At 37.6% G+C, this 25,941-nt stretch overlaps 1 protein-coding gene across 3 annotated transcripts; it reads right to left on the bottom strand.

Moving 5' to 3' along the window:
• Nucleotides 1-194: 194 nt before the first annotated feature.
• LOC133805130 (probable GTP-binding protein OBGC2) lies at nt 195-25,729 on the bottom strand. Of its 3 annotated transcripts, none has more exons than XM_062243226.1 (10): nt 25,540-25,727; nt 24,652-25,127; nt 24,414-24,505; nt 23,971-24,054; nt 23,503-23,580; nt 22,684-22,884; nt 22,501-22,608; nt 22,347-22,421; nt 22,010-22,230; nt 195-750 (listed from the first exon to the last, which is right to left on the bottom strand). In XM_062243226.1, exons 1-10 carry the CDS (start codon nt 25,623-25,625, stop codon nt 651-653), a joined length of 1,521 nt encoding a protein of 506 aa, XP_062099210.1. In that variant the 5' UTR covers nt 25,626-25,727; the 3' UTR covers nt 195-650. The 3 variants fall into 3 exon arrangements, with proteins under 3 accessions (XP_062099210.1, XP_062099212.1, XP_062099211.1); XM_062243227.1 differs by lacking the exon at nt 195-750 and adding an exon at nt 3,643-4,106 and having other exon boundaries at nt 25,540-25,729; XM_062243228.1 differs by lacking the exon at nt 23,503-23,580 and having other exon boundaries at nt 25,540-25,728.
• Between the last annotated feature and the right edge of the window lie 212 nt (nt 25,730-25,941).

Here is a 25,941-nt window from a genome sequence, read left to right as displayed (position 1 = left end):
TAAAAATCTTCAGCATAGAATATGAGTGGCCTACTAGGACTTCGGATTCACATTTTGTACTAAAACAATTTAATGAAATGATTTTCGAACAAAAATATGTACTAAGACCAACTAAAGTGTATATATAAATATATATATATACATATATAAACGTATTAGTATTATAATCCAACCTCCATAAATGACCAAGCAAATAACAATTCAACGTTTCTTTTCTTTTGCTTGAAATAACAATTCAGTGTCTCTATTTTCTGCCTCACCAGGGCATACAAATGTAAAACACCGAGTAAAAACTTGAATGATAACACAGTACAAAATAATGTAAGTCGATTATCCAACAAATATCTATCAAAAGAATATATATTAATATGTATATTCGAAAATATTATCCATTTCAAGATAATCATAAAATTCAAACCTGACAAGCTCAAAATTCAACTCGTTCCCATATGCACAAGCGTGTGCACATACTGGGCTGACACCAGTATCTGTGCAGCTCTAAGCCAGTGATTTCTGCAATGAAGTTAGGACAGGCAACAGAGGACGATAGTCCATTTATAAACGCCCAAAGCAATTATACAAATGATACAGACCTAATTATCTACCACTGTATACAGGCCACGTAAAAGAAGGCTCTTCTAATGTCAGTCTCATTGTCTCCCACTGCACTCCAATGGTTCAATAGAATCTTTGCACTTCCTTAGAGCTACCCTTATCTCTTTCAACATTTCTTTTACCTTGATGCCTTTCCTGCAAAAAGAAGTAAAAATGAAATAAAAATTACGAATTTGCAGGGAAAATCTTCCTAGAAATTCTATTGTCATATGCAGTAAATATGAATGAGAATTAAAATGGTCAAAGACTAAAAGTATATAAATTAAACATGTCTCCTGTGGAGCCAAATCTGCCAAGGAGAAATTGAACAAGAAAGTTGATGTTAGACAGAAGAACTGGTGTGGTCATTTTTGTTGGTTATTGGGTCACATAATTCTAGCTTTCTTTCAGTATAAATTTATGGCTGGTCTTATGCGCCGCGACGTTGGTGCTTGTACGTCACGACACTGTTCGCTAAAGATATGAAGAATGTGAGTCAAGGCTTATGATTGCAGCACCAACCCGAAAGGCTACTAGTGTTACGACGGTGTTTCTCTACATCACGACACCCATGAGTCCTGAAGCCCAATTTTCCATCTCACACGTAGGTGTCACTACACTATCCATGTGAGTCGCAATGCCCCCACGTATTTCCAAGAAAGTATGTCTTTTGGTAGGAAAATCAGTTTGGTTACTTAAGGGGGTTCTATCTACACTTTTCTTTTTCTTTTTTTGTACCGTAAGGCCACTTTTGCTGTAGTGACTTGGTTCATTGAGCGAACAATTTGTGAGTAACACTTGCGAGAAAAATAGTGTGCTTGTGATGGAGGGTATTTTTCTTGAGAGGTTGAGGAAGAAAAAACCTCCGTTGTTGATTGAAGAATATGATTGGCTACTCTCCTGAGGACATAGACCACCTTGGTCAAACCTCGTAAATCCTATTGTGAATTTTGTTTTCTTTGGACACGGGTGAGGATTTGAACTTGAGATCTTTTATTTTTGAGGAAATGTGTAATACCAATAGACTATACAAGCGACACGTGATCTTTTTTTCTTGCATTGTTATTATTTGGCTATGAATGTTTTCATCGTGAATTATCTGGTTTGTTTGATAGGGTTGTGAAAGGCATTTAAAGTGTTTGATTGATTGTTTGTGAGAGTTTTGCTGTGTCATTTCCATTGGGTTTTCACATCAAATTGATATCATAATAAGGTTCTTGGAAATGGCAATGACAAAATATGATGTTGAGAAGTTTACAAGGCAACAACATTTTGGGTTATGAAGAACGAAGATGAGGGCTATTGAAGATTTGAAGGGAGAAAAAGGGTTTGCCGGAATCTATGTCTGAGACAGATAAGAAAGGGCTTGTTAACATGCATGACTTTTCAAAGCTCTTCCAGAGCCTAAAGCTACTTTTGAAAGTGTTTGTTTAAGAGCACTACCTGATTCTCTAGGAAACTCTTTTAAAAATAAAAAAATAAAAAAAATTATTGGAGTTTAAATGAAATTGTATATTTCTTTTTTTTTTTATATTCCAAGAATAAATTTCTTATTTTATTTTATTATAATTAATAAAAAAGAATTAAATATACTAAAAGATTTTTTTTATTATTTAAAAAGTTCTTTTAAATTATAATATTCAAACAATAACTAAAAAAATTTTACTTTTCTTCTTTTACTGTCAAAAGGTAAAAATAAAAACTATGTCAAACGTCCCCAAAAAAACTACTTGACAAGACTCATCGGGCAATTATCTTGAATCATCATGGAGTTCAGGTTTTGAGGAAGATTTGGGTATGGTTGAAGCTTGAAGGCTTGTACATGACAAAGCCCTTGGTAAATCGGTTGAGTTTGAAGCAAGCTTTTAATCCTTCAAGATGGTGGAGGAAAAATCAGTAGAAGACAGATTATTTCAACAAGTTGATCCTAGATCTTGTCAATTGAAGATTTTTAGCTATATATTAATATGTATAGTTGTCAATTAGCTTAATTCTAGTTGCCTAATTGTGTATAGTTTCCTAAGATAGTTTCCTAGAATTGTATATAAATATGCTTCACTTTTGAATAATTTAAAAAGAATTCTCGTCATCTAAGATATCATGGTATCATAGAATTATAAATTCGAAATTAGGATTTTGTTCCAAGATTGAGGTTTTATTTTGGGTCTTTCACATAAACACACAAATTAGGGTTTGAGTGCTTTAGGGCTCTTTTCGACAACACCGTTTGGAGGAAGCTTTGGTTCTCACCTTCTGTCCAGCCACACTGCCCAGCTACCAATCTGCCGTCGCCGAAGTTTGGCTGCCAAAAACCATGCGCAAGCCTCACAAGCCGCCACACTTGTCCGCCACGTCCTCCACGCGCCGTCGCATACGGGCGCATCTTGCCAGAATTTGACACCCATTTCCGCCATCCGCCTTCTCAAGACCCCATGAGTTTGTTTGTGTCTAGTTTGTTTGAATCTTCCTTCGACTTTTTTCTCTTATTTGATTTGGTGTGTTGTCTATTCTATTGTGTTTGCTCTATTTTGCCTTCCGCTATTTCTCTACGTTTCAAGGTCTTATGGCTAAAAATAAATCTTCTATTCTGACAGATGTGGTGCCTGTGATGTCTAAAAGACCATAAGCTAAATAGTTCGAATGATTTGGATTGGAGTAAGATTGTTCGCCTTTATCTACAAAGTATTGATAAGAATGATCATTTGACTGATGATCCTTCTAAAATGATTCAGCGAAAAAAGATATTCGAAGTAGACATGGCTTAGAGAGGATGCTCGCTTGTTCCTTCAGATTCAGAATTCTATTGATGGTGAGGTAATTGGTTTGATTAATCATTGTGAATTTGTTAAAAATCTAAAGGATTAATTAGAATTCTTGTACCCTGAAAAAGGGAATCTCTTTTGCATGTATGAGATTTGCAAAGCAGTTTACCGTGTGTAAAAACAAGTTCGGTCATTTATCAACTATTTTACAGCGTTTAAGATGACATATAAGAAGCTTAATATGTTGCTGCCATTTAGCCTTGATGTGAAAGTTCAACAACTCCAACAAGAGCAAATGGCTATCATGAGTTTTCTAGCAGGGCTCTCTCTTGAATTTGATTCTACTAAGGCACAAGTTCTTTCTAGGTTTGATATCTCCTCTTTATAAGACGTCTTTAGTCGTGCTCTCCACGCGAAGATTACTCCACTAGCGGTGGCTCACAAGGATTTGAAACTCGAACGCCAAATTCTGGAAGCATTAATTGCACCTACAGTAAAAAGTCGGGTAACACCTAGTTTGAGTGTAGAAAGCTACAGTTCAAAAATCAGCAAAAACACTCTGCTAATGTTGCGTTTACTAATGATGTCTCGTAACAAATCAACCATTATCTCCGCTAATGAATTTTCCAAGTTCTCGCAATATCAAGAATCACCCAAGTCTTCATCTTCGTCTGTCACTGCTGAATTAAGTAAACCCAACGTGTAGCGTCCCAAATTTGCTAATAAGGCATAGGTCCTTGATTAGCGTGCCTGGAGGGCAATAATTGATTTAATTATGTTATTATGTAAATTTAATAACTATGTGATTAGAAATGCATATTTAGGTGAATTAAATATACATGTGGGCCACATTTGGCTATTAGGGGCATATTTGTAATTTGAACCCGTTGAGGGTATGATTTTGAACTTTGTGCGGTGTTTCCGGCATGAGAGATCCTGTCCCACTGTATTAGCCGAGAGTCACAAATATGGTATTTGATATTTTTTTGGGATTGGTCCCGGAATTGGTTTATGGAATCGAATTATAATGAGGGTGCTACTTATGGTTTGTGACTAGGTGACCGCTTGGGCTTTGGGACAGGATCGTACTCGGGGGGCCGCCTCTTGAATCTAGTGCTTGTGTAAAAGGTAAGGAAACTGTTGTACCTGTAGAGCAGGGCGTGGCCCTATTGCTTGTATTGCAAGGCACGACCCTATTGATTGAATTGAAGGACATAGCCCTATTGTCTATGTTTAATACATGTTTAAATATTTGTTGATTTTATACTATGTAATGCATATTTATGAATGAACGGCAGAGAGCCAAGTACGGCAAGGGGCCAAGAACGGCATTAAGCACGCAGAGTACAAGTCGTCAGGGCGAGACCCTCCTAGGATGCTGGAGTCATCCTCTCGGTGAAGACCGCGAACCCAGGGCCTGGCAAAGTGCCTGGGACGGCATGGCCGTTAAGTGTTTAGCCTGTTGGCTGCTTTGTCATATGCTGTTAATAGATATGCATATGTTAATTGTTTATGTTGAGTTTTCTTGCTGGGCTTCGGCTCACGGGCGCTCTATGGTGCAGGTAAAGACAAGGGAAAAGTCGACCAACCATGAGTACGAAGAGCGTAGAGCGACAGGTACATGTTCGGTCTACCTGGCTGCCACGGCCAGGGCCAGGGGGTTTTTTTTTTTTTGGAAAATGAAATGTACAGAATTGAATTTGTCTCTTAGTCGACCCTAAATGTATTTTGAGATGTAAAGTATTTTCTAAACAATATTTTGGGATCCCGAATGTTAAACTCTTTTTATTTTCAATGAATGACACCATTTTGATATTAAATGCCTTTAAACAACCTTCAACACAATTTAGCTACACTTTTAACCTAAAACCTCGATTAGCGAGTTAATGGCACGTTTTAAACTCACTTAGTAACGGCTCTAAGGAAGTAGGGCGTTACACAACGCGTGTCTTCTTTCCTCATACTCCAAATGGGTCATTGATTCTAGTGCCACAAATCATACGACAGGTAATTCTAGTCTATTTTTTCTACTTTTCAGTCCAATGCTTCCACTTCTACCATTACTTTAGCTAATGGGCCTCCATCTTGTGTTCGTGGGTCTGGCACTATCAATCCTACTATTTTCCTTCCTCTAACCTCTATCTAACATTTACCTAATTTATCATTTAATTTGTTTTTTATTAGTCCCACTCACTCGTAATCTTAATTGTTGCAACTCATTTTTCCTAGTCATTGTTTATTTTAAGATCTTATGACGAAGAAGATTATTGGTAAAAGACATGAGTCTGAAGGCCTTTACATTCTTGACACACCGGTCTCAAATTCTATTGCTTGCTCTAGTGTCACTTCTCCTTTCGAGGCTCATTGTAGGTTGGGTCATCCATCTCTCTGTTTGCTCACGAAGCTTTCTTCGCAATATAGTAAGGTGTCTTCATTAGATTGTGAGTCGTGTCAATTTGCAAAACAACACCGTCTTAATTCGAATCCTAGAGTTAATAAATGTGCAAATGTTCCTTTTCAATTAGTTCATTATGATGTTTGGGGTCCTTGTCCTATTTTGTCAAAACCTCAATTTCAGTATTTCGTTATTTTTGTGAATGATTATTTTCGTGTAACTTGGTTATATTTAATGAAAAGTCGTTCTAAGTTATTTTCTCTGTTTTGTGCGTTTTGTGTTGAGAATAAAACTCAATTTAATGTTTCCATGCATACTTTGCAAATTGATAATGCCAAAGAGCATATATCTGTTTTATTTCAATCTTATATAGGTCAAAATGACATACTTAATGAAACCTCATGTTGATACTTCATCCCAAAATGGTGTAGCAGAACGTAAAAACAAACATCTTAAAACTGCACGAGCCATTTTATTTCAAATGAATGTTCCTAAACCTTTTTAGGCCAATGCAATTTCTACAACATTGTTTTCTCATTAACCGCATGCCATCCTTTATTCTTCATGGTGAGATCTCTTATACAGTTCTTTTTCCCAATAAATTGTTGTTTTCTATTGACTCTAGGATATTTGGTAGCACTTGTTTTGTTCGGGATGTTTGTCTGCATGTCACTGAATTAGATCCCAAGTCTTTGAAGTGTATCTTCCTTGGTTATTCTCGTCTTCAGAAAGGTTATAGGTGTTATTATCTCACTCGTAACAAATATCTTGTCTCAATTGATGTTACATTTATGGAAGACACCTTGTTTTCTGTCTTCACCTATTCCCATTCGGCAGGGGGAGGATGATGATTTGTTGGTCTATTCTATCACATCCTCCGCCCCTGTCTCGAAATCAGCTCTTGCCAAGCTGCCTATTACTCATGTATATTCCAAGAGGCAACCCAGTGAGTCATGTCCTGCACCTGCTCCTTCGTTATCAGATCTAGTTCCAAGCGATGATCTTCCTATTGCGTTACGCAAAGGTAAGCGCCAATATACCTATCATATTTCTTCTCTTGTTTCTTATACCGCTGTGTCATCTTCCTCTTGTTCTTTTATTGCCTCCCTTGATCCTCTATCTATTCCTAAAACTGTTTGTGAAGTCGTATCTCATCCCAGTTGACATAATGCAATGATAGAGGAGATGAATGATTTAGATGACAATGGTACTTAGGGCTTAGTCAATTTACTTTTAGAAAAACGAGCAATAGGATGCAAATGGGTGTTTGCAATTAAGGTCTATTCAGATGGGTCAATTGCCCGATTGAAAGTCTGTCTTGCCACTATGGGCTATGCTCAAATTTATGGCGTGGACTATTCTGACACGTTTTCTCCTGTTGCTAAATTGACCTCTATTAGGTTGTTTAATTCAATGGCAGCTACTCATCATTGGCATTTGCATCAACTTGATATAAAGAATGAATTTCTTCATGATGATCTTTAGAAGGAGGTGTATATGGAGCAACCTCCTAGGTTTATTGCTTAGAGGGAGTCTGGCAAAGTTTGTCATCTTTGAAAATCTCTATATGGTTTGAAACAGAGTCCTCATGCTTGGTCTAGAAAATTTAGCCAGGCTATCCAAAATTTGGTATGTTGAAAAGTCAGGCCATTCTGTGTTCTACAAACGAACAAAAGCTGGTATCATTCTATTAGTTGTGTATGTGGATGATATTGTTATTACAGGAAGTAATACTACGGGCATCTCATCTCTAGTCTTTCCTTCCTATTGAGTTTCACACGAAGGACTTGGGGATGCCAAAGTATATCTTGGGTATTGAAGTCACAAGGAATAGAATATATATATATATTTCTATCTCAGAGAAAATATGTCATTGACTTATTAATTGAGATAGAAAAATAGAGAGCAAAGCCTTGTAGTGCTCCAATGACTCCGAACGTGCACCTTACAGGAGATAGGGAACTATTTGAAGATCCTGAGAGATATTGAAAGTTGGTTGGAAAGTTGAATTATCATACCGTGACTCGTCCAAATATTGCATATTCAATCAATTTATGTATAGTTCATCACCAAGTAGCGTTAGAGCAAATTTGGTGTTACTTAAAAGGAGCACCTGGACATGGTATTTTATAAGCAAATCATGGACACGTTCATATTGAATGTTTTTCAAACGCAGATTGGGTAGGATTCAAAATGGATGGAAAACCATCTCAAGTTAGTGTTTTCGTTGGACGAAATTTGGTCTCGTGGAAGAGTAAGAGTAAGAAGGAGAATGTTGTGTCAAGATCCATTGCAGAGTCAGAACATGGGCTATGGCACAGTTTGTGTGTGAGATAATGTGGATATATCAACTCTTGGCTGAAGTAGGACTTAAAACTTCATTACTAGAAAAATTAAAATTGTGGTGTAATAACCAAGTTGCTCTTCATATTGCATTGAATCTTGTGTATCATGAGCGAACTAAGAACATTTTGATTGTCATTTTGTTCGTGAGAAAATTCAACAAGGCTTGATTTCAACAAGATATGTGAAGACTAGAGAACAATTAGGGGACATCTTCACGAAAGCTCTAAATGGGATTCTGGTTGATTATCTTTTTAACAAGTTGGGCATGATTAATATTTACGCTCCTACTTGAGGGGGAGTGTTAGTTGTATATTAATATGTATGGTTGTCAATTAGCTTAATTCTAGTTGCGCAATTATGTATAGTTTCCTAAGATAGTTCCCTAGGTTTGTACATAAATATGGCTCACTTTTCAATAAAATTATGAGAAAAGACAAAGATCAAACCTTACTTCTGTTAAGTTCTTTGCCAAAATCTTATACAAACTTTAAGGACACTCTTGGGGTAGAGAATCCTTGTCGATGGATGCAGTTCAAGCAACCTTAAACTCAAAGAAATTAAATACGAGAAGTGAACCAAAGCAAGTAATAATGGAGATGTTCTAATTGCTAGAAGTAGATTCCACAAGAGAGATAATAAAAATGGGAGATCTAGAAGGTCAAGATTGAGATCGACAAGAAGAAAGATAATAAAGTGTTATGATCACAAAGATGGGCATATTCAAAGGATGTGTCCAAATAGACTTGAGCCAAGCGCTGAGAAGTCTAGAGAACATGATTGACATTGTTGTAGCAAGTGATGGTTATGAGTCTTCAGATGCCTTGCTAGTGTCATCATCAGGTTCACATTAGATATAGAAATTAGACTTAGGATGCTCATTCATATGACTCCAAACAAATCATGATTTAAAGAATTCAAAGAACAATGCAGTTTGGTGTTACTTAGAGACAACATACCATGCAAGATGGTTGAAATTGGAATTGTGAGACTTGACTTCATGATAGGATGGAAAGGGTGTTGAGGAATGTTAGATATGTGCCAATAAAACGGAATTTGATCACTATTGCAATGTTGGATGATGAAGGCTTTATTGTCAAAGTAGAGAAGAGCATCATGAAGGTAACTAAAGGCTCTCTTGTTGTTATAAGAGGAATTAAGAACGAGATCTATTCACTTAATGGCAATACCCTTAGTAGTGCAACAAGTATTTCCAAGAAGAAAAATAAGAGACGACTCTTAGGCACGAGAGGCTTGGACATGGGAGTGAGAGGTTTGATTGAATTTGAGCAAACAAGGATTGTGGTAGGAAATTCCCTGCATAAAGGTTAGTACACAGAGAAATAACCCAAAATGGAGAGTAGAAACATGTGTATATTGATAGGTGCCAGGAGTTCGAGAGTCTGGTCTCTCTCCCAAAAGGCTACAGCCAACAAATTACTCAACAAGGCTAAAACTAATATTCCTCATCTCTTATTCTACTACTCGAGTGTACAACCCCACACCTTACATTATAGCACTCCCCACATAACTAACCCTTAACTATCTCAGCATCAGTTGCTGCCATGGCACTTGCCTTACCCTCCATTGCTGACTTGGCTCCCACCTGTCCTCCTTTGTTTCTTCTTGAATACACGTAAGTGAGAGGAGGCTTATCAATACCCCAGGCCCAAAGATGCACCTTGTCCTCAAGGTGGAAGTATGGGAATTTCTCTTGGATGACTAAAAAATCATCCCAAGTTGCTTCATAAGCTGGCAGGTTGACCCATTTGATAAGAGCTTATGGAGACCCCTTTTGAGTACTTAGACGCACATCCAGCACCCTTTCCAGCTCTAACTTCCATTCAAACTCAGCTTACATATCAGGATGAAGAGGCGTAGCTTCCTGATTTGGTCCCAAAGCTGCCCTCAACAGTGAAACATGAAAAACTGGATGGATGCGAGAATCAAGAGGTAATTTCAGACAGTATGTCGCTGCCCCAATGCGAGCTACAACAGGAAATGGTCCAAAATACTGTGGTGTCAGCTTCTCATTCTTCCTTTTTGCAACTGACATTTGTCGATAATGGCCTCAATTTCAGATAAACCAAGTCCCCCACAGTAAACTATACTTCCCTTCTCTTGTTGTCTGCTTGTGCCTTCATCTTTTGCTGAGCACGTAACAGGTTGGCTTCCAAGACGTCAATGATCTCATCCCGTGCTTGGAGATTCTATTCTACTGCTAACACCTGAGTGTTGGCTGTTTCAAAGCGAATCAAAGGCAGCAAGTCTCTATGATACAGAGCCTTGAATGGTGTCATGCCAGTCGAAGAGTGAAATGAAGTGTTATACCAATATTCAGCCCAAAAGATCCATTTAGCCCACTAGTTTGGGTGGGAACTCACAAAGCATCTGAGATATGTCTCCAAACAACAATTGACGACTTAGGTTTGGCCATCAGATTGCGGGTGGTAAGTTGTGTTGCGCTTGAGTGACGTGCCTTGTAAATGAAAAAGTTCTTTCCAAAAAAGACCAAGGAAAATCTTTTCTCTGTCAGAAACAATGGACCTAGGAATCCCATGGAGCTTGACCACCTCTCGCACAAACATTGCAGCCACTGTAGTCGCTGAAAAAGGATGACGAAGTGGAATAAAATGGCCATATTTACTCGAACAATCTAATACCTCAAAAAGTGTATCGAAACCATTAGATAGTGGTCGTCCTTCAATGAAATCCATAGAGATATCTTCCCAAACATACTCTGGCATGAGTAATGGTTCGAGCAAACCCGTCGGAGATTGAGCCACGTACTTGCTTTGCTGACAAAGAGCACATTCTGATACAAATATTTGAACTTCTTTCCGCATACCTTGCCAAACAAATCAGAAGCTAGTCGTTGAAATGTTTTGAATACGCCAGAATGGCCTCCCACTTTGCTGTTATGATACTCCTGCAGTAACATGGGAATGAAGGGGGAAGTCGACGGGAGAACCAAGCGACCCTTGAACTTCAAACAACAGAGGAAGTTCCATTCATGGTGGGCGATAATCACAACCATACAGATGCATCGAAAACTGAGTGGGATTCAGTCTGCTCAAACACAAGGGGAGATGTCGGATTTACCGTAGATGGAGATGCCAGCGACAGTGTAAGTGCCCCTTCCACAACCTTGCGTTGTCAATTGGCACTTGCAGTCGTGCCCTCTGAACTGGTCGAGCCCGCGCCTGAAACAATTGTGTGATATGCCCCACCACAAATTCTAGATGCTTCTCTATCCCTGGAATTCTTTGAATATCTGATTTCAGCAATTCCAACTCCTTTGGAATGAGCTGAAATTCAGATCTGACTTCAATCAATTCACGCCTAAGGTCCGACTGAAAAGTTTCAAGGTGTACATCCCACACTTCCAATTGACTATCCTTCTTAGGTCCCATATGAAATCGATGGCTCTGGTACCACTTTGGTAGGAAATCCCTTGCAGAAAGGTTAGTAAATAGAGAAATAACCCAAAATGGAGAGTAGAAATCCGTGTATATTGATAGGTGTCTGGAGTTAGAAAGCCTGGTCTCTCACAAAAGGCTACATCCAACAAAATACTCAACAAGGCTAAAAATAATAACCCCCAACTCTTATTCTACTACTCGGGTGTACAACCCCACAATCTACACCTTCTTACACTATAGCACTCCCCACATAACCAACCCTTAACTACCTCAGCATCAGTTGCTGCCATGGCACTTGCCTTACCCTCTATTGTTGACTTGGCTCCCACTTATCCTCCTTTGCTTCTTCTTGAATACACGTAAGTGATGGGAGACTTATCAGATTGTTATGTGGGGACAACTTGAACAGCTTAGATTTCTGTGAATATTGTGTCTATGGCAAGGCTTGTAGAGTCAAGTTTGGTACAGGAGAACAACAAACCAACGGGACACTAGATTGTATTCATTCTGACTTGTGGGGGCCTTCAAGAGTTCCATCACACTTAGGTTCAATGTATTTCTTAACTATAGTTGATGATTTTTCTAGAAAGTTGTGGGTTTTCATTTTGAAACTATAGAAATATTGTACATTAATTTCAATATCAATACTTTCCTTTTTCTGTATATATTATTTCATTCTAGGCTTAAAATAGTCGACCTAGGTAGCTATCAGATTTCATTTGATTTGTACAGCTTACATAGCTGATTGGCTTACATTTTATATATAGGATATTGTATGTACAGAAAAAGATATCAAATAATACACTTTTCTACATGGTATCAGACCATCTTTTCTGAGACCTACCTTTCTTCCTCACGTGTATCTTCTCCAAACTCGGTAACAATCAGCCATGGTCACTCCCATTGATCTAAAAAACACAAAAGAAACCTTTGCCATATCTAAAATTTCCAAAACACCATCTGAACCTATTCCCCACCAATATGACCAACCTAATCTCCAAATAACCATTCATAAACTGAATGGTCAGAATTTCCTCCAATGGTCACGATCTATGACTTTATATCTCACTGGTCGTGGTTGCCTCGGCTATCTCACCGGCAACATTGCTACACCTACACCCACTGATCCATCCTTCGCCAAATGGGATTCCGAAAATTCTCTTACCATCTCTTGGCTCGTCAACTCCATGGAAGTTGAAATTGGTCAAACTTACATATTTCTCTCGATTGCCAAAGAAGTGTGGGAAGTTGTCAAATAAGCCTTCTTTTTGCACAAGTATTTGAACTCAAGTCCAAACTTCGAAACCAAAAATAGTAGGCTCTTTCTGTAACTCAATATTATAGTATTTTGTATAATCTTTGGCAAGAAATTGAACAATTTTGTCCCAGAATGGAAGTGCTCTGATGATGCTCCTTCCTACAAGAAGATGCTTGATTGTGAGCATTTATTTGATTTTTTACATGGCCTGAATTGTGACCTAGATGAAGTTCAAGGTCGCCTCCTCGGAAAGTCTCCGCTTCCCTCGATTCGTGAAGCCTTTGCTGAAGTTCGACGAGGAAAGCCGCAAGCGGGTCATGATGGGACATCTCCCGACTGCGGAAGCAGATTATTCTGCCCTTGCTGCCCGGCACCCACCTCTGCTGCTGAACCCTGTGGACGGTGCCGTTAATGCCCATGGTGTGAACATTGCAACAAGCTCGGTCACACAAAAGCTACTTGCTGGAAAATACATGGTAAACCAGCTAATTGGAAGCCCAAAAATGCTACTAGTACTCATTCTGATGGGCGTGCTTTTTCTGCATCCCAATCTCAATCATTTCCCTTCACTTTTGATCAGATTGCCCAACTCCACTAGCTCCTTACCTCTACATCTGCATCTGAGCAAATCACTTCCGCCCCAGATACTTCCGCAGCCAGTACTACCCAAACAACCCCTTGGATTGTTGATTATGGCGCGTCTGATCACATGACTGGTCAATCCCACTAGTTTAGCACTTATAATCCTTGCCCAGGTACTATTAAGATAAAAATTGTTGATGGTTCTATCTCCACGGGGGCTAGTAAAGGATCCATTTATATATCCCCCTCTCTTACACTTAAATGTTCTTCATGTGCCAAATCTATCTTGTAATCTCTTTTTCATTAGCTAACTTAACCTTGATCATGGCTGCCTTGCTAAATTCACTCCCATATATTGTATTTTTCAGAAAATGTCCTCGGGGAAGACTATTGGGAGTGCGAGGGAATGTAGTGAATAAAAGTTTGTATTTTGGCTGTACTGTATCTAGTGCTTTTTATATTATTATGTGGCATTATCGTTTAGTCCATCAAAGCTTTCCATATCTTAAACATTTATTTCCTAATATGTTTCGGAATAAAACATGAGCATGTTTAAAAGTGAAGTGTGTCAATTTGTTAAGCATACTCGTTCTATTTTTCGCTCTCGCCTATATCAAGCATCTAAACCATTTACTCTTATTCATAGTGATATGTGGGGTCCCTCTCGGGTTAAAAATATTTCTAATACCATATGGTTTATTTCATTTATTGATGACCATACACTACTTAACTTGGGTGTTTCTTTGAAAGGATAATTCTGATGCTGCTACCACTTTCAAAAAAATTCACTCCATGCTTAAAAATCAATTTCAGGATAATCTTTAGGTTTTACACACTGATAATGGCACAAAATATTTTATTTCCATCTTGGGTGATTATCTTCTCTCTAATGGTATAATCCATAAAAGCTCATGTGTCAGCACTCCCCAACAAATTGGGATTACAGAAAGAAAAAACAACAGACATGTTAGAGGTTGCTAGGGCTCTTATGTTTACTACCTCTGTTCCTCAAAGTTTTTGGGGGAAGTTGTTTTAACAGAAGCATATCTCATAAATAGAATGCCTTCTTGAGTTTTACAACATCAAACTCCAATCTCATTACTCCAAAAAGCCTATCCTCAAAATCATCTCATCTCTGACATACCACTCAAGACATTTGGTTGTACCTCCTATGTTCATGTATTAGGTCCTAACAATACTAAACTAGACCCTCGTTCCATCAACTGTCTGTTTCTCGATTATTCCTCTACAAAAAAAGTTACAAATGTTATAATCCTATCAACCAATGCATGTACATCTCTCTGGATGTCACCTTTGATGAAGAAGAACATTTCTATCCCAACTCTACGCTTCAGTGAGGGACAGTGAGTGATGCTCACTGTTGGGATACTTGTTTCCCATTGATCTTATTTCCACCCTTTCTAACCCAAAGCCTATTTCTGAAACAATCAACCCTGAAAGAGAGTAGTTGGTTTATACAAGGCAACGGGGCAAAACACAAATAATACAACCAGCTACAGACACTGCCTCTCATGAGTCTAAATCGGTGACAACTCCTGCTGTAAGTAACTTTTTGAATCCCATTTCACTTTATTCTAATTCTAATATGGAGAATTCAAGTGTAATTGAGACAGATCTGCCTATTGCAAAAGAAAAGGAGTTAGGAGTTGCACTCAACATCCTATATCCAAGTATGTAGTTGGCTCAAACCAAAGTTCAAAGCCCTTGCTGCCAAAATTGAAGAATTAATCATTCCAAAGAATATTGAAGAAGCTCTTAGCCCCTGAATGGAAGAAAGTCATTAATGAAGAAATAGGAGCACTGGAGAAAAGCATGACTTGGAAGGATGTTTCTAAGCCAAGGAATCATCATTTGGTAGGGTGCAAATACAAGGCTGATGGTACTGTAGACAGATACAAGGCAAGACTGGTTGCAAATGGGTTTACTCAAACATATGGGGTTGACTACACAGAAACTTTCGCACAAGTGGCAAAACTAAATACAGTAAGAATTCTATTATCAATAGCTGCTAATCTTGACTGGCCTCTACAGCAACTTGATGTCAAGAACGCATTCTTAAACGGAGATTTAGAAGAGGTGTAGATGAAGATCCCTCCTGCTTTTGATGAAAGATATGGAAGAGAAAATGTGTTATCTGAAGAAATATCTTTATGGCCTAAAGCAATCAACAAGTGCATGTTTTGAGCAATTCAATCAAGTGATTAAGAAACACAGGTACAAACAAGGTCAGACAAATCATTCGTTATTTTTAAACATTCGAAAGATGGTAAAGTTGCTCTTCTTATTGTCTATGTGGACGACATGATTCTAACTGGAAATGATCAGAATGAGTTGGAGAATCCCAAAAGATTGTTAGCTCAATAATTTGAGGTGAAGGATCTTGGTCAAATGAGATACTTCTAGATATGGAGATTGCAAGGACCAAACAGGGGATTTCAATCTCTCAACGTAAATATGTCATGGATTTGCTTAAAGAGACGGGAATGCTTGGCTGTAAACTAATTGCAACACCAGCGGAACCCAAAGGGAAGTACAAGAAAATGACAGTGGACAAGGGGATGTATCAACGACTAGTGGGAAAGTTGATATACTTATCCCACACAAGACCTGATATTGCTTTTTGCAGTAAGCTTGGTTAGTCAATATATGAGCAGACCTCTAGAAGAACACTTCGAGGCAATCTACGTGATATTGCGATACCTGAAGAAGACACCAGGAAAAGGTTTATTATTCGGAAAGAATGAAGAAATGGGTGTAGAAGTTTTCACAGATGCAGATTGAGCAAGATCCATTGAGGACAGAAGATCAACATCTAGATATTGTACCAAGGTATGAGGGAATTTGGTTACTTGGAGGAGCAAAAAGCAATTCGTTGTGGCAAGAAGTAGTGCAGAAGCTGAGCTGAGAGCTCTTGCTCAAGGAGTATGTGAATTGATCTGGATTAAACGTGTCCTTGAAGAACTACAACTTCAAAGGACAAGTCCTTCAAAACTATGCAGTGATAACAAATCAGCAATCAATATAGCACATAATCTGGTCCAACATAATAGAACCAAGCATGTGAAGGTGGGTCGTCATTTCACAAAAGAAAAGATTGAAGAAAATGAGCTATGTGTTATTGATGTGCAAAGCAAACAACAAGCTACAAATTTGTTGACTTAAGGGTTATCAAATGAGAGTTTTGATGAGCAAGTGTGCAAGCTGGGCATGTGGGATCAGTATGCTCTAGCTAGAGGGAGGGTGTAGAAATATTGTACATTAATATTAGTAACAATACTTTCCTTTATCTATAAATATCATTTGATTCTAGGCTTAAAATAGTTGACCTAGGTAGCTATCAAATTTAATCTAATTAGTACAACTTACATAGCTAATTGGCTTACATCTTATATATAGAATATTGTATGTACTGACAAAGATATCAAATAATACACTTTTCTACGTGCTTGAGAAGTTTAAACTTTGGAAAGTCTTGATTGGAAACCAGGCCGGTAGAAAAATTAAAAGGTTGAGAACTGACTATGGTCTTCAATATTGTGCTAATGAGTTTAACAAGTATTGCAAAAATGGGGGGATTGCTAGACAAAAAAATGCAAGTAGCACTCAACAAGATGGTATACTTTACATAAGAAGGGTATTTGCATAAAGTTCTTCCAAGATTTGGGATGAAGGTTTCAAAGGTTGTGCTCACACCTTTGCCTCAACACTTTACGCTAAGAGGGGAGTGTTTGTCGAAAGAAAAAAAGAGTGGGCATGGTTCTAAAATTAAGAGTTACAGTTTCTTTTTTTTCTTTTTCTTTTTCTTTTTCTTTTATTTTTCAAAATCAAATCTAGGTTTTTCTTAGTTTACTTTATGTCACTTCGGCCTTATTATCAAAGCTGAAAAATGAATTGTATTCTCATAATTTTCATTGAAAAGTAATACACATATATATACACAACTAGGAATCTATCTTAGGAAACTAAATAATTAAGAACCTAGAATTAAGCTAATTAGACAACTAATATACTGCTCTAATTAGACAACTAATATATAGCTAACACATACACAACTAACAAAATAATACCAACCTCTGATTGTTTGTAGAACACCGAATGGTCAGACTTGCTTTTTTCATCATACCAAACTTTTCAACAGCCTGACTAAATTTTCCAAACCAAGCACGAGAACTCTATTTCAAACCATATAAAGATTTTCGAAGACAACAAACCCGTCCATACTCCCCCTGAGCAACAAATCCAGCTTAATGTCAAATTGATGCAAAAGTCAGCTATGAGTAGCTTCCATCGAAATAAACAACCGAACAGATGTCAATTTCGCAACAGGATAAAAAATATCTTAATAGTCCACGCCATAGTTTTGAGCATAGCCTTTAGCGACAGGACCAGCCTTCAATCAAGCCACTGATCCATCTGGGTTGACATTAACTGCAAACACCAATTTGCATCCAATAGTCCGTTTCCATGAAGGTAAATCCACCAAGTCCCAAGTACCACTGCCATCTAAAGCATTCATCTCCTCTATCATTGCATTATGCCAACCAGGATGAGAGATGGTTTTACAAACAATTTTAGGAATGGATATAGAATCAAGGGAAGCAATAAAAGAACAAGAGGAAGACGACAATCCGTTATACGAAATAAAAGAAGAAATCGAATAAGTACACTGGCTCTTACCTTTGCGCAATACAATAGGAAGATCATCGCTCGGGACTGGATCTGATGACGAAAGAGCAGGTGCAGGACATGAATCAGAAGTTGGACGCCTGGAGTAGACTTGAATAATAGGAGGCTTAGCAAAAGCTGGTGATAGGATAGATGCAGAGAAAGGGGGAGGATGATGATTATCCTCCCCCTGACTAGTAAGAACAGGTGAGGACAGAAAGTATGGTATGTCTTCCATGAAGGTAACATCAACTGAGACAGGATATTTATTAAGACTAGGACAATAATATCTATATCCTTTCTAAAGACAAGAATAACCAAGAAAAACACACTTCAATGATTTGGAATCTAATTTAGTGACATGTGGACGAACATCTCGAACAAAACAAGTACTACCAAATATCCTTGGATTAACCGAAAACAATAACTTGTCGGGAAAAAGGGATTTAAAGGGAATCTGACCATTAAGAAAAAAGGATGGCATGCTATTAATGAGAAAACATGTTGTAGAAACTGCATCGACCCAAAAAGGTTTTGGAACATGCATTTGAAACAAGAGCACTTGTGCAATTTCAAGAAGATGTTTGTTTTTACATTCTGCTACACCATTTTGGAATGCATTATCATCACAAGAAGTTTCATGAAGTATGTCATTTTGAGCCATATACGAGTGAAATAAAGCAGATGTATATTCTTTGGCATTATCACTTCGCAAAGTATGAATGGAAACATTAAATTGATTTTTAATATCAGCACAAAATATAGAAAACAACTCAGAACGATTTTTCATTAAAAATGGCCACGTTACACGAGAATAATCATCCACAAAAGTAACAAAATACCTGAATCCAGGATTAGACAAAATAGTTGGACCCCAAACATCATAAAGAACTAATTCAAAAGGAACGTCTATTGACTCTAGGACTCTAACTAAGACGATGGTGTTTGGCAAATTGACACGACTCACAATCTAATGAAGACACCTTACTATATTGTGGGTAAAGCTTCTTGAGCAATGAAAGAGATGGGTGGCCCAACCGACAATGAGCCTCAAAAGCTGAAGTGACTCGAACAAGCAATAGAAGTTGGAGGCAGTGTATCAAAAACGTAGAGGCCTCTAGACTCGTGTCCTTTACTAATAATCTTCTTCGTCATAAGATCCCGAAATAAACAATGATCAGGAAAAAATAAGATGCAACAATTAAGATTACGAGTGAGTTGACTGACAGAGAGCAAATTAAAGGATAAATTAGGTAAATGTAAGACAGATGACAAAGGAAGCAAAGGGGTAGGATTGATAGTGCCAGACCCACGAACACAAGATGGCGACCAATCAGCTATAGTAACGATATGAGTGGAAGTGTGATTGAAAAGTTGAAAAGAGATGAGAATTACCTATCATATGATTTGTGGCACCAGAATCAATGACCCATTTGGAGGATGAAGAAAGAAGACGCGTACTGGATTTACCTGAGTCAGCAATAGCAGTGGCAGAAGAAGATAAAGACTTGAGTGACTCCTGATATTGTGAGAACTTCGCAAATTCATCGACAGAAATAAGAACTGATTTATCAAAGGCATCATTAGTAGGTGCAACATTGGTAGAGTATTTTTGCTGATTTTTGTACTGAAGCTTTCTGCACTCAAATTTTGTATGGCCTGCCTTTTTACAGTAGTTGCACATAATGCCTCTAGAATCTGGCATTCGAGTTTCAAATCCTTGTGAGCCACCGCCCTCGTTTCCACTATGATTAGTTGATCTCCTAGGGACATAATTATTATTCTGACCGACCAAAGTACCACTAACCTGGACAGATGGAGGACTTTTTGTGCGTAGAACACGACTAAAGACGTCTTTTAAAGAGGAGATTTCAAACCCAAAGAGAATTTGTGACTTAGCCGACTCAAAATCAGAAGAAAGGCAAGCTAGAAAACTCATGATAGCTATCTTCTCCCGTTGGCTTTGTTGAACCTTCACATCAGGGCTAAAAGGCAGCAATCTTCATACGTCTGTTTGAATGCCATAAAATAGTTTATAAGCAACTGATCTTGTTTTTCGCACGGTAAAAGGCTTTGCAAACTTCATACATGCAGGAGAGATTACCTTTGCCAGAGTACAAAAATTCCAAATAATCCATTAGTTCCTTAACAAATTCAAAGTTATTGATCAAACCAATTACCTCACTATCAATAGAATTACAAATCTGAAGGAACAAATGAGCATCCTCTTTGAGCCATGTCAAATCATCTTTCTTCTTTGAATCGTTTTTAGGAGGATCTCTAGTCAAATGATCATCTTTGTCGAAACTTCGTAGATAAAGTCGAATAGTCTTACTCCAATCCAATTAGTTCGAACCATTCAATTTATGATATGTGATTTTAGACATCACAGGAACCACATCAGACCCCGCTGATTTTGTCTCAACCATAATCTCAAAAACAAAAATGGAGAAAACAAGTAAACAAAGCCAAGACAAAGGGGAACCCCAAACACAAGATCTGAACAAAAATAGAGATGAGAGTGACCGGAGAAGAGCACAAACAGGGCAGAAAAGTGTCGAGAAAGACGTGGGGACCAACCGGAGTCAAAAGCACGGCGAAAGCTCGGTGCACGCGCCCACACGCGCCGGCGCGTGGGGGACAATGCAGCAGGAGACAATGGCGCGTGGGGGCCGACTCACAGCGATTCTGGACTTCGAACGGCGGGGATTTGTTGGTCAGCAGCTGGGCAGTCTTCCTGTGCCGGCGATGAGAACAAAAGAGTCCTCCAAATAGGGTTGCCGAAAAAAGAACCCTAAAAATGAAAGAAAAATCAAACCCCAATTTGTGATAAACCCTAATTTTAAATTTCGAATCACAATCCCAAAATAAGGCTTGATACCATGTTATCAAAGGTGAAAAATGAATTGTATTCTCATAATTTTCATTGAAAAGTAATACACATATATATACACAACTAGGAGTCTATCTTAGGAAAGTGTATAATTAGGAACTAGAATTAAGCTAATTAGACAACTAATATACAGCTAACAAGCCTTAAAAATTGAGAGGCCCAAGTGTGCTTTAATAAATAAAAGCCCAATTATTAGAAAATTGAGGGAGATGTACACCTCCCCGAATTTTAACAGCCTTATTTTGAAACGATCCTCAAAAACACCTTTTCAAACAATGCTATGAATTTATGGGCTGGTCTTATACATCATGATGTTGGTGCATGTACGACGCGTTGTTGTTCGCTAAAGATATGAAGAATGTGAGTCAAGACTTTGGCGCCACAACATCGACGTTGAATGCTGCTAGCATTGTGACAGTATTTTTATGCGTCGCAACACCCACGAGTCCTTAAGCCCAAATTGTCATCTTAGATCTTAGGTGTCACAACATTGTCCTTGTGACTAACGACGCCCAAGAGTATTTTCAAGAAATGATGTCGTTTGGTAGGAAAATCAGTTTGGTTAGTTAAGGGGGGGTTCTAACTTCATTTTTATTAGTTCTCTTGTATTGCAAGGGCACTTTTGCTATGATATTTAAAGCAAGTGACTTATCATCAAGAGAATAACTTGATGACACTTGAGAGAAAAATAAAGTGCTTGTGATAGAGGGCATTTTTCTTGAGAAAGGTTGAGGAGAAAACCTCAATTGTTGTAACCATTGTTGATTGAAGAACAAGAGTGGCTGCTCTCCCGAGGTCATAGACCATCTTGGCCAAACCTCGTAAATCCTATTGTTGTGATCTTTTCTTTCTTGCATTGTTATTGTTGTGTTGTGAAGGTTGTTAGTGTGAATTTTCTGGTTTGAGTTTTACAGGGTTATGAAGGGCATTCATGGTGTTTAATTATTTGTTTGTGAGAGTTTTGCTTTGTCGTTTCCATTGGGTTTTCCGCATCAATTTTTATCACTTAACAAAGAATGAAACTGGCAAAACTAATTAATCAAAGAGAACTCAAAAGAACAATAATGAACTTACAGAACACTAACTCCCACAACAGCAAGGGGCCTTGGATAATCCTCAAGTTGTTTCTCTTTTCTCTCTTCATTATGAACAGCCGACAAAGACAAAGCATCATTTTCACCTTCAGGGGACGAAGGTTTGAATGTGTTTTCAGATATTAACTCCAGTTTAGATGTTGTCCTCTCACATCCAATTCTCAATATTTCTTCAGTCAAAGAGGAAAGCCTGTCCCTTGCCTAAGTATATATTTATTGGCAAAATGAGAATTCCAGCAACCGAAAAATAGAAGTTGGGGCAAACAAAGAACTTGTATAACAAGAAAAAAGATGGGGAAACAAATAGTGGAACAAACCTCAGGAAGGTCAATTTTATTCAAAACTACAATGTATGGTCGCTCAAGATAATTTGGATTGTACATTCGCAATTCCTGAAAATTATACAAACAACAATTTTAGCACAGCTTTTAGCGACAAATATATAAATAGCAAAAGTTATTATATACATACTTCTTTAACAGTTCTGTAATCTTGTACAGGATCTTCAGTTGCTGCATCAACAACATGCACTAATACTCGAGTTCTCCTCAAGTGCCTTAAAAAATTGCGACCAAGACCCTGAAGGTAACACGATTATAAAGCAACTTGTGGAATTTTAATTAGCAAGCAAGCAAGATAATAATCGGAAATTACCTTTCCAAGATGAGCACCTTCTATAAGACCAGGTAAATCTGCCAACGTTGCTTCAGAAGAATACATATCTGCCCCTAAACTTGGGTCACCATCAAGATGTCCAAGGTTTGGCATTAAGGTTGTGAAGGGATAATCAGCAATATCTGGCTTTGCAAGTGTTATGGCTGCCAAAAGAGTTGACTTCCCAGCATTTGGAAGACCCTAAAGTAATAAAAAGTAGAAAACTTCAGCATCTAATATCTCAATATTACCTTATTCAGAGTTAAGATCTATTAAGGAAGTTTGAAAATCACACTCACAGAAAGACAGATTTAATAAACAAAATCTGCAAGATTGCATTAAAAACAAATAATCAGTCAAAACTGAATCAACAGTATTTATGTATATAATTGTCTCGTTTATCTTTTTCAACAGGTTCAAACCTTTTACTTTCATGGAACACAAATTCTAAATGGCAAGACTTCTACGAAAAGTATCAGATTAGATTTTACTTATCACCATAGGCAACTAGCCACAAAATTGTTATACTATCTACAGGAAGGAGTCCCTATTAGGTTTATGAAGAAATGAAACCAAGTCGGCAAATTAACATGAAAATGGAACAGAGTCTAGAATGTGACCAAGCAGGTGTATCCAGGTATCTCATATTACCTCAAACATTCTTTTATGACATTATTAAAATTTTGTAATTTGTAATTAATGAAACCTAAAGATCAATTCTTTGATCCCGACCAAGATTCAAAAAAAATCCCCATGAAGTTTATTTATTTATTTAAAAAAAAAAAAAGCTTTAATAATGAAAAGTAAAGTGATACTTACAACCAAACCAACATCAGCGACAACTCGTAGAATCAACTCCAAACTAACCTCTTCTCCAGGTTGACCAAGAACTAAAATCTATAATAAAGTATAATAAATATATATTTATATATATTAAAAAAACATTTATAAACTAAGAACAGATAGTAAGCTAGTAAATGCCTGTACCATGCATTTTTGGAGTGTGCAAAATCTAATTATGTAATTAGACAAGGAATCATCAATCAAATTACATGATTTGACTTCAAAAACATTATGAAAATAATAATAATGACAATTGTCACCTCAATGTAAGCATCGTGAATCATGATTATTGATATCTGAAAGAAAGAGGTATGGCAAATAAACCCATTTTGTATCAATATTACATTCACTTTGGGCTTTAACTTTGCCTTGAATCTTCATGGACATTTTACCAGAAAATACTTGTTCACCAACTAGAAGGGAAAAAAAGGGGACAAACTTTACCTTGTCACTATCATCTCTCATCACATTTGTGGTTAAAGCCATCATCTTCTGCTTTCTATGTTGAGGCATGTCTAACAAGCTAATCTGCCACAAACCAACAAAACTTATATCTGAATTGCAAAATGATAATGACCAAATAATACCAAAACATGCTATTGAACAGGCAAAAATTACTAATCACACATTTTTCATGTTTATACATTTATGTGTTCATTAATTATATTAAAGGGCATTTGTCAATTGTATTGCTTTGAGTGTTCAATCAGTTGTGTTCACTCATTACGACCAAAAATCTGATGAAAACATGAGACTATACAATAGAAGAAGCGAGATTAAATAAGTAAGCCCTCACAATTACCTACATTGAGAAAATTATAAAAACAAACTAAACCAATCTTCACTAAAATTCCACTACAATTAAAATGCAATGTTTTGTGTCTCACCCCTCCTTGTCCACCCCTTGCCACGAGGATTTCATCACCCGGACGAGCTAGATCAGCTAACAACTTCCCTCGTTTATGCTTCACTACTGTGCCTGTCAAGTTTATCAACAAAAAATAATAAGGCAAAAGGGCAGACCGGAATTGAAATTGCATTTTAGTACTTTATTGATTCCTAAAACTCTTTACATAAAACATAGACGTCGTAAAAAGATAATGAAGACATAACTGACATACAAACCTACAGGCACAGGAATCCGCAAAGTAGGCGCAGGGAGTCCATCCCGCAATTGTGAGTTCAAAACACCCATGGCATTGACATTTCCGCCACGTTTTGCATTAGACCGGCTTTTCATATGAAGTTCCAACAATGAATCTTTACCCTCGTCTGCATAAATTACTACATCTCCTCCATGCCCGCCCGCAGGAAGGATAAGAGACCCATCAAAGTCCCTTTTGTACGAACCTTTCTTTCTGGCATTTTCCTTGTCGCGTTTTCCTTGCGACTTACCACCTCCCTGCTGGTTGGGCATATTGAGGACAGCACCATGGCCTCCATCTCCTGAACGAACTGTAATTATGACTTGATCAAAATACTTGTGAGGTTCTCTTATCACCATGTCTGGTTTCGAAGAAGAAGGCTCTTTGGCTCGAGCAAGTCTGCACTTGATCGTGTAGTATCGAACATTTTCGCAATTCCTTGACAGTTTGTCACACCTAAAGAGACATATGGAATGTTACTGAAATATGAAGTGAAATAACAATGGCAAACGAGAAAATTTACCCAAATATTCATGTCAACAACACAGTGACTAATTATGAAGTCAATCCTCATGTGTATTTCTCACAATTAGACTAAGAAATCTGCATTATCAGTGTATTTATTCACTTCTAAATTGCAAGTTTTATCAAGATGAGAAAAATGCAAGGGAAGTCGCAGGAAAATTCTAACCAAATTAATTAAGTTATATATTTTGTTCTATGTCAAGAAAAAAAAAAGGAAGGAACAACATAACTGCAAAGGCTCGCAGAAATTGGGGAGACAAATAGCAGAAAGAGAGAAAGGTTTGAGCAACGGAAACCAAAACAATATAGTGGTTTTAAGTTTTCTCATGAACCAAGCAGGTACCTTTTGTGGATGAAGACGGTGGAGAAGAAGGAATGATCACGGGAAAAATACGAAGTTAATGGCGGCAATGAGAGGAGGGACGCCATATCCGAATACCGAAAAGTAGTGAGCAAGGAAAGGAGCTCGCTTGGGTTGGGCGGGTTTGACGAGTCCTATCCAAAGACCCAGCCCTAATCTGATCTGATTGGGTCTGGATCAGTCTTTACTCAAAGTGGACTATTTATAGAGCCGGCCCAGCTTAAAGCTGCAATCATACAACATAAAATAAATAGTATAGCACATTCTTTGAAATACCAATCCAAAAAAAAAATACATTTTATTTTATTTTACATATAACTTTTACATTATACTTTTTCTATTTTTTTTCTCATTATCATTTAAATACTATATTTTTAAATATTT

The sequence above is a fragment of the Humulus lupulus genome, chromosome X, assembly GCF_963169125.1.
Source record: "Humulus lupulus chromosome X, drHumLupu1.1, whole genome shotgun sequence".
NCBI classification, from domain to species: domain Eukaryota; kingdom Viridiplantae; phylum Streptophyta; class Magnoliopsida; order Rosales; family Cannabaceae; genus Humulus; species Humulus lupulus.
The sequence above is the reverse complement of the archived record's forward strand: the minus strand, read 5'-3'. Positions and strand labels throughout refer to the sequence as shown.